This window comes from Cebus imitator, unplaced genomic scaffold (assembly GCF_001604975.1).
Source record: "Cebus imitator isolate Cc_AM_T3 unplaced genomic scaffold, Cebus_imitator-1.0 Scaffold50, whole genome shotgun sequence".
NCBI lineage: Eukaryota > Metazoa > Chordata > Mammalia > Primates > Cebidae > Cebus > Cebus imitator.
The window spans coordinates 2,621,828-2,630,669 of NW_016107365.1; the positions used below are offsets into that span (position 1 = coordinate 2,621,828).

Below are 8,842 nucleotides of genomic sequence, written 5' to 3' on the forward strand. Positions count from 1 at the left end.
CCAAAATGCTGGGATTACAGGCGGGAGCCACTGTGCCCGGCCTCATACTTATTAATTGTACCTTATTAATTGATTACAAAGTGATTACAAAGTGTATGCCTATATGTGTGTATGTAGGTATATGATACATAGTTAATTGTAAACTTTACCAAAACATATAATACTGCTTTGTACTGTTTAAAATCATGCAATAAATAAGAGTTATTAAGGAGAAACAGCTCACCTGAGCACAGGATTGCATATTAGTGTTGGCTTATTAGATTCTCAAGTCATTTTTATCTGTTTTTTGTTAAACTAAAAATCTTTTTAAATTATAGGGGGAAAAAAATAGTGGCTTTGATGTCCTGTACCATAATATGAAACATGGACAGATATCGACAAAAGAACTAGCAGATTTTGTAAGAGAACGGTATGTATTTTTTAAATAAGTAATCTGTTTAACAACTTAATAGCAATTTAAATTTTAGAGTATAAATAATTGAGAACATTTTATTTGGATTTGGAATAAAGTAATCAAGGCACACTTGTTTTAATATATATACTGTAATTATATCTATTTGTAACTGTCATCTACATACCACAGGGCTATATAGTGGCTCGAAGTGACACTGTTAAATCCCTGGTTTGCAGATTTCTGCTTGAAAATATCTACATATTTTTCACTGCATATGCTAGCAAGATGATGTAATACAACTGAGGAGTGTGTAGGATAAAGTATTAACATTTGTTAAACAAACATGGTAAAATAATTAGAAAATTCTTTTCTGATCTTCAGCTTAATTTTATGTTTTTGTAACTTTTAGTTTTAAAAGTCCTAAGTATATATTTTAAAATCTTACAAATTTATAAAATGTGCTTGTCTTTAAGACTCTTAGAATAGCAAATTTAAAAGTTATTAAGAATAAATATAATTTGATTATGATTCAAAATCAAACCGAACTCAAAAGCTGCTAACCTACTAACTTAAAGCTATTTTGTGGCTACCCCAACTTTGTAATTATTTATATGAACACCTTTAAAATATTTACCTTGATAATATAGGGATACTTTGCCTTTAACAGTCTATTTATTTATGTATTCTTTCAACAATATATATCCCATTACTGCTGTGTACCAACCAGGTACTTGTCTGGATTATGGGAATATGGTGGTTAAGATACAGCTTCTCACTTCATGGAGCTAACAGATTAGTAGGAATTGAGGATAAACTATTATGTAAGCCCAATTCTTTTCTTGTTTCCCCCTCTCTACTGGAATCAATAAGGAATGCAATAAAGCTCAAGTGCTCTGGGTAAGACTTTCACTCCTCGGGGCTTCTACATCTTCATTGGCAGGACTAAAGGAAAGGCTGCAGAACTCTGCATCTCTTGGCATGTTCCTTAGCCGTCCCTCTTCCCCAACACCACTACTATCACTATCTGCTTTAGAACTATCGGGGCAGATATTCTTACACCTTTTAGCCCTGTTTATGTTAGTCACTGTAAGAAGTCCAGGACTCCTGGGTCATCCCTCCTTTGCCCGGAATCTATCCCTTGCTGATTCTTTGGGCAGTGAGACATTCCTTCCTTCTAATTCCCCTTTACTACTTTGTTTTTCTCCATAGTATGTATAACCATCTGATAAAAGTGACATTTCACTTGTTTATTTTTCTGTCTCTTCCTACTAGAATATAAACCCAACAAAGGCAGAGATTTTTGTCTTTTTTTTGCTTATTTTGTGTTTTTGCTCTATTTATGCACTTGTGATAGTGCTTGGCACTTGGTAGGCCCTTAGTAAAGGTTTTTCCATAGAATAAGTCTCTAATTTCATTATGCTTATCTCAACTATCATTATTTTTGCCTGAACTTCAGCAGTCACTACTAACTGCTCTATCTACGTTCATTCTTGTTTTCCTACAGCTTACTCTTTATGCTGTAGTTGGATTGCTTTTTTTGAACTGTAGTACAGATCAGTTTGTTACTTCTTTCAGCCATCTCAAGGGCTTCTCATTGCTCTTAAGATAGGCCTACATTGTCTGACCCTCTAACTACCTTTCAAGCCTTGTTGTTCTCTGCTAGTTGTGGGATACAACAGAATATTGTCTCACAGGAGAACATAGAAACAATTAACAAAAACGAATAATAACAAAACTGCATACATAGTACAAAGAGATATATGAATTACAGCGTGCTCTTTATTCTTTCCACTCCAGAGATACTGGGTATCTTATGGACAGGCTTCCTCTGTCTAGTCCAGGCTTTGTAAATGCTTATTCTTCTCTTTACCTAGTTAATGCCTACTTATTCTTTAGAGCTCAGCAATGTGGTCACTGCTCAAAGGATGCCTTTTCTAATCTCTCTGACTATGTCAAAACACCTATTATAACCTTTTGCTACATCACATAGCTCTTTGTAGTATTTATAAAATTTGATAATTATTTATTTTTGTTATTTGTTTTTATGTTCCTCTGTAAAACAGTATTCATTTGTATCCCAGTGGTTAGCACAGACCCTGACGCAATAAGATAATCACATTTCTTGAAGGACTGAATGAGAAAGGAAAAAATGTAAACTTTATGTATATTATCCGATTGATTGATTGATTTGAGACAGTGTCTGGCTCTGTTGCCCAAGCTGGAGTACAGTGGCTTCATCTTGGCTCACTGCAACCTCTGCCTTCTGGGTTCCTCAGCCTCCCAAGTAGCTGGGATTATAGGCATGTGCCATCATGTCTGGCTAATTTTTGTATTTTTCTCTTTTCTTTTTTTTGAGACAGAGTCTCGCTCTGTTACTCAGCCCAGGCTGGAGTGCAGAGGTGTGGTCATGGCTCACTGCAACCTCTCTGTCCTGGGTTCAAATGATTCTTGTGCCTCAGCCTCCTAAGTAGCTGGGACCACAGGCATGTGCCATCACACCTGGCTAATTTTTGTATTTTTTGCAGAGGCAGGATTTCCCCACATTGGCCAGGCTGGTCTCAAGCTCCTGACCTCAAGTAACCCACCTGCTTCACAATGTGCTGGGATTACAGGTGTGAGCCACCATGCCTGGCCCATTATCTCATTAACTTTCAAAATTGTAGTCCCATTTTACAGATGAGAAAATTGGGACCTAATTTAAGTCAGTCATTCAGACTTTATTTCTCCTTTTCCCTCCTCTCCTTCCTTCCACACTTACATTTCTCCCTTTTTCCCTTTCTTCACTTCCTCCTAAGAGCTTTATTGAGGTATTGTCATGAATAAACTGCACGTATTTGAAGTATACAATTTGATACATGTTGACATCCATATACTTTCTGAAACCATCACCACAATCAGGATATGTATTAATAATCCCCTTTGTAATTTCTTACTCCGGTCCTTCTCTCCCTCCCCACCCATAAGCAGTAACTGCTTATGGGTGGGGAGGGAGAGATTTGCTTCTGACACTTAGGTTAGTTTGAATATTTTAGAATTTTTTATAAATGGAATTATACTGTATGTATAACAATACAAAAAAAAATGTGTAATTGTATGTATTACAATCCACCTGCCTTCACTCAATACAGTTATTTTGAGATTTACCCACATTGTTGCATGTATCAATAATTTTTTCCTTTTTATTGTTGTGTACAAGTTAGGGATATGTGATAATTTTTTTTGTTCATTGAAGGAAGTTGTACCCATTTTTGAACTTGATGTGAAGTGTATATTAATTCAGCCATGCAGTAGGAGTTCTTTTGTCTGACTTCTGTTGCTTATTACTGTTTGTAATTTGTATTGCTGAGTTTAGTGATAGTTCACTTATAGTGCTATATAATATTAGATTGTATAAATATATCAAAATGTCTTTACTACTGTTGATGAGTATTTGTGTTGTTTCCAGATTTTTATTTTTGGTGTATTTTTTTTTTTTTTAACTTTATTTTTTAAGAGCAGTTTGAGGTTTCACTCAAACAATATTGAGAGAAAGGTGTAGAACACTGCCTCTATACGTGCAGTTTCCTTCATTGTCAACATCCCTACCAGAGTGGTACGTTTGTTACAAATCATGAACCTACATTGACACATCATAATCAAGCAAAGCTGTGGTTTACTTTAGGGTTCATTCTTGGTGTTGTATATTCTGTGGGTTTGGACAAATGTGTAATGACATGTATCCATCACTACATATGATATTTTCACTGCCCTAAAAAATACTCTGTGCTCTGTCTTTTCATTCCTCTTCCAGGCCCCAGCAACCACTGATCTTTTTACCGTCTTCACAGTTTTACCTTTTTCAGAATGTTGTATAGTTGGAATCCTACAACAGGTAGCCTTTTCAGATTGGCGCCTTTGACTTTGTAATATGTACGTAAGTTTCCTCCTTGTCTTTTCATGGATTTATATTAGGCTCATTTCATTTCTTTCTTTTTTTTTTTTCTTGAGACAGAGTATTACTCTGTCACTCAGGCCGAAGTGCAGTGGCGCAATCTTGGCTCACTGCAATCTCTGCCTCCTGGGTTCAAGTGATTCTCCTGCCTCATTTTCCTGAGTAGCTGGGATTACAGTCATGTGCCACCATGCCTGGCTAATTTTTGTATTTTTAGTAGAGACAGGATTTTGCCATGTTGGCCAGGCTGGTCTTGAACTCCTAACCTCAGGTGATCCACCCACCTCGGCCTCCCAATGTGCTGGGATTACAGCATGAGCCAGCCTGGTCAGGCTCATTTCTTTTTAGTGCTGAATAATATTCTATTGTCTGGATGTACCACAGTTCATCCATTCACTTACTCAAAGACATTTTGGTTGCTTCCAAGTTTTGGCAATTATGAATAAAACTGCGATAAACATCTTTGTTCAGGTTTTCGTGTGACCATAAGTTTTGCTCTCCTTGAGTAAATACCAGGGAACACAATTACTTGATTATATGGAAAGAATATGTTTAATTCTCTAAGAAACTCATCTTCTAAAGTGACAATACCATTTCGCATTTTTATTAGCAATGAATGAGAGTTCCTATTGCCCCACATCCTTGCCGGCATTTGGTGTTGTCTGTATTCTGGATTTTGGCTGTTCCAATAAGTGTATAGTGGTATCTTATTGTTTTAATTAGCATTTTCCTGATGACATAAGATGTTGAATATCTTTGCTTTTAATTTTTTTTGTAGAGACAGGGTCTCCTATGTTTCCCAGGCTAATCTCAAACTCCTAACCTCAATTGATCTTCCCTCCCCAGCCTTGCGAAGTGCTGAGATTTTACAGGTGTGAGGCATTGCACCTGGCTTTTTTGTTGTTAAGATGGGGTCTCACCATGTGGCCCAAGCTGGTCTTGAACTCCTGGCCTCTAGTGTTCCTCCCACCTCAGTCTCCCAAAGCACTAGAATTACAGGAGGGAACCAGCACACCTGTCCTCCATCTTTTCATATGCTTATTTTCCAGCTGTGTATCTTCTCCAGTGAGGTGTCTGTTAAGGTCTTTGGCCCATTCTTTTCTAAAATAGGGGAGTTTATCGACTGGGCGCGGTCGCTCATGCCTGTAATCCCATTACTTTGGGAGGTCGAGGTGGGTGGATCACAAGGTCAGGAGTTTGAGACCAGCCTGGCTAATATGGTGAAATCCTATCTCTACTAAAAATATAAAAATTAGCCAGGCGTGGTGGTGAGCAACTGTAGTCCAAGCTACTCGAGAGGCTGAGGCAAGAGAATCACTGGGAGGCAGAGGTTGCAGTGAGCCAAGATCCTGCCACTGCATTTCAGCCTGGACAACAAAGCGAGAATAGGGTTGTTTGTGTTCTTATTGGGTTTTAAGAGTTCTTTCTATATTTTGGATAACAATCTTTGATCAGATGTGTCAGATATTTTCTCTCAGTCTGGGGTTTGTCTTCTCATTCTCTTAACATTGTCTTTCTTTTTTTTTTTTTGCAAATACTTCAGGTTTTTTTTTAAATTGTACTTTAGGTTCCGAGGTACATATGCAGATCATGCAGGATTGTTGCATAGGTACGTACATGGCAAGGGAGTTTGCTGCCTCCATCCCCCTGTCACCTATATCTGGCATTTCTTCCCATGTTATCTCTCCCCAACCTCCCCATCCCCCTGCCGTCCCCTAGCCCCGCCGAAAGACCTCAGTGTGTGATGCTCCCTTCCCTGTGTCCATGTGTTCTCATTGTTCAACACCCACCTATGATTGAGAACACGTGGTGTTTGATTTTCTGTTCTTGTGTCCATTAGCTGAGAATAATGGTTTCCAGATTCATCCATGTCCCTACAAAGGACATGAACTCATCATTTTTTATGGCTGCATAGTATTCCATGGTGTATCTGTGCCACATTTTCCTTGTCCAGTCTATATCATTGATGGGCATTTGGGTTGGTTCCAGGTCTTTTCCATTGTAAATAGTGCTACAGTGAACATACGTGTGCATGTGTCTTTGTAATAGAACGATTTATCATCCTTTGGATATATACCCAGTAATGGAATTGCTGGGTCAAATGGAATTTCTATTTCTAGATCCTTGAAGAATCATCACACTGTCTTCCACAATGGCTGAACTAATTTACACTCCCACCAACAGTGTAAAAGTGCTCCTATTTCTTCACATCCTCTCCAGCATCTGTTGTCTCCAGATTTTTTAATGATTGCCATTCTAACTGGCAGGAGATGGTATCTCAATGTAGTTTTGATTTGCATTTCTCTAATGACCAGTGATGATGAGCATTTTTCATATGTTTGTTGGCCACATATATGCCTTCTTTTGTAAAGTGTCTGTTCATATCCTTCACCCACTTTTGAATGGGTTTGTTTGTTTTTTTCTTGTAAATCTGTTTTAGTTCTTTGTAGATTCTGGATATTAGCCCTTTGTCAGATGGGTAGATTAATAAAATTTTTTCCCTTTCTGTTGGTTGCCAGTTTGCTCTAATGATGGTTTCTTCTGCTGTACAGAAGCTCTGGAGTTTCATTAGATCCCATTTATCTATTTTGGCTTTTGTTGCCAATGCTTTTGGTGTTTTAGTCATGAAGTCTTTGCCTATGCCCATGTCCTGAATGGTTTTGCCTAGGTTTTCTTTTAGGGTTTTTGTGGTGTTAGGTCTTATGTTTAAGTCTTTAATCTGTCTGGACTTAATTTTAGTGTAAGGCGTCAGAAAGGGGTCCAGTTTCTGCTTTCTGCACATGGCTAGCCAGTTTTCCCAACACCATTTATTAAACAGGGAATCCTTTCCCCATTGCTTGTTTTTGTCAGGTTTGTCAAAGATCAGATGGTTGTAGATGTGTCACATTGCCTCCGAGGCCTGTTTTGTTTCATTAGTCTGTATCTCTGTTTTGGTACCAGTACCATGCTCTTTTGATTACTGTAGCCTTGTAGTATAGTTTGAAGTCAGGTAGCGTGATGCCTGCAGCCTTATTCTTTTTGCTTAGGATTGTCTCGGCTATATGAGCTCTCTTTTGGTTCCATATGAATTTTAAGGTGGTTTTTTCCAGTTCTGTGAAGAAGGTCATTAGTAGCGTGATGGGGATAGCCTTGTCTCTGTAAGTTACTTTGGGCAGTATGGCCATTTTCACGATACTGATTCTTCCTAACCATGAGCATGGAATGTTTTTCCATCTGTTTGTGTCCTCTCTTATTTCCTTGTGCAGTGGTTTGTAGTTCTCCTTGAAGAGGTCCTTTACATCCTTTGTTAATTGTATTCATAGGTATTTTATTCTTTTTGTAGCAGTTGTGAATGGGAGTTTGCTCTTGATCTGTCTCTCTGTTTGTCTGTTACTGGTGTATAGGAATGCTTGTGCATTGAAACAAATCAATTTCTGCACATTGATTTTGTATCCTGAGACTTTGCTGAAGTTGCTTACCAGTTTCAGGAGATTTTGGGCTGAGACGATGGGGGTCTTCTAAATATACAATTGTGTCATCTGCAAATAGAGACAGTTTGATTTCCTCCTTTCCTAACTGAATACTCTTTATTTCTTTTTCTTGCCTGATTGCTCTGGCTAGAACTTCCAATAAGATATTGAATAGGGGTGGTGAGAGAGGGCATCCTTGTCTAGTGCCAGATTTCAAAGGGAATGCTTCCAGTTTTTGCCCATTCAGTATGATGTTGGCTGTGGGTTTGTCGTAAATAGCTGTTATTATTTTGAGATATGTTCCGTTGATACATAGTTTATTGAGAGTTTTTAGCTAAAGTGCTGTTGAATTTTGTCAAAGGCCTTCTCTGCATCTATTGAGATAATCATGTGGTTTTTGTCTTTGATTCTGTTTATGTGATGGGTTATGTTTATAGACTTGAGTATGTTGAACCAGCCTTGCATCAAGTAGGATGAAGCCTACTTGATCATGATGGATAAGGTTTTTGATGTGCTGTTGCAATTGGTTTGCCAGTATTTTATTGAAGATTTTTGCATCTGTGTTCATCATGGATATTGGCCTGAAGTTTTCCTTTTTTTTTTGAGTGTCTGCCGGGTTTTGGTATCAGGATGATGTTGGTCTCATAAAATGATTGAGGAAAGATTCCCTCCTTTTGTATTGTTTGGAATAGTTTCAGAAGGAGTGGTACCAGGTCCTCTGTGTGTGTTTGGTAGAATTTGGCTGTGTACCCCTCTGGACCTGGACTTTTTTTGGTTGGTAAGCTATTAATTGCTGCCTCAACTTCAGCCCTTGTTATTGGTCTATTCAGTGTTTCGACTTCCTCCTAGTTGAGGCTAGGGAGGATGCAAGTGTCCAGGAATTTATCTGTTTCTTCCAGGTTTACTGGTTTATGTGCATAGAGTTGTTTGTAGTAATCTGTGATGGTAGTTTGTATTTCTGTGGAATCGTTGGTGATATCCCCTTTATTGTTTTTTATTGCATCTATTTGATTCTTCTCTCTTTTCTTTTTTATTAATCTGGCTAGTGGTCTATTTTGTTGATCTTTT

At 38.0% G+C, this 8,842-nt stretch overlaps 1 protein-coding gene across 6 annotated transcripts in view; it reads left to right on the forward strand.

Moving 5' to 3' along the window:
• Positions 1-8,842, forward strand: part of FCHO2 (FCH and mu domain containing endocytic adaptor 2) — a 131,912-nt gene that overhangs the window by 12,814 nt on the left and 110,256 nt on the right. For all 6 annotated transcript variants that reach the window (XM_017527623.2, XM_037738164.1, XM_017527618.2 and 3 more), the window contains exon 2: positions 318-409. In XM_017527623.2, coding sequence (XP_017383112.1) covers positions 318-409 — 92 coding nt within the window. The remainder of the gene's footprint in view (positions 1-317; positions 410-8,842) is intronic.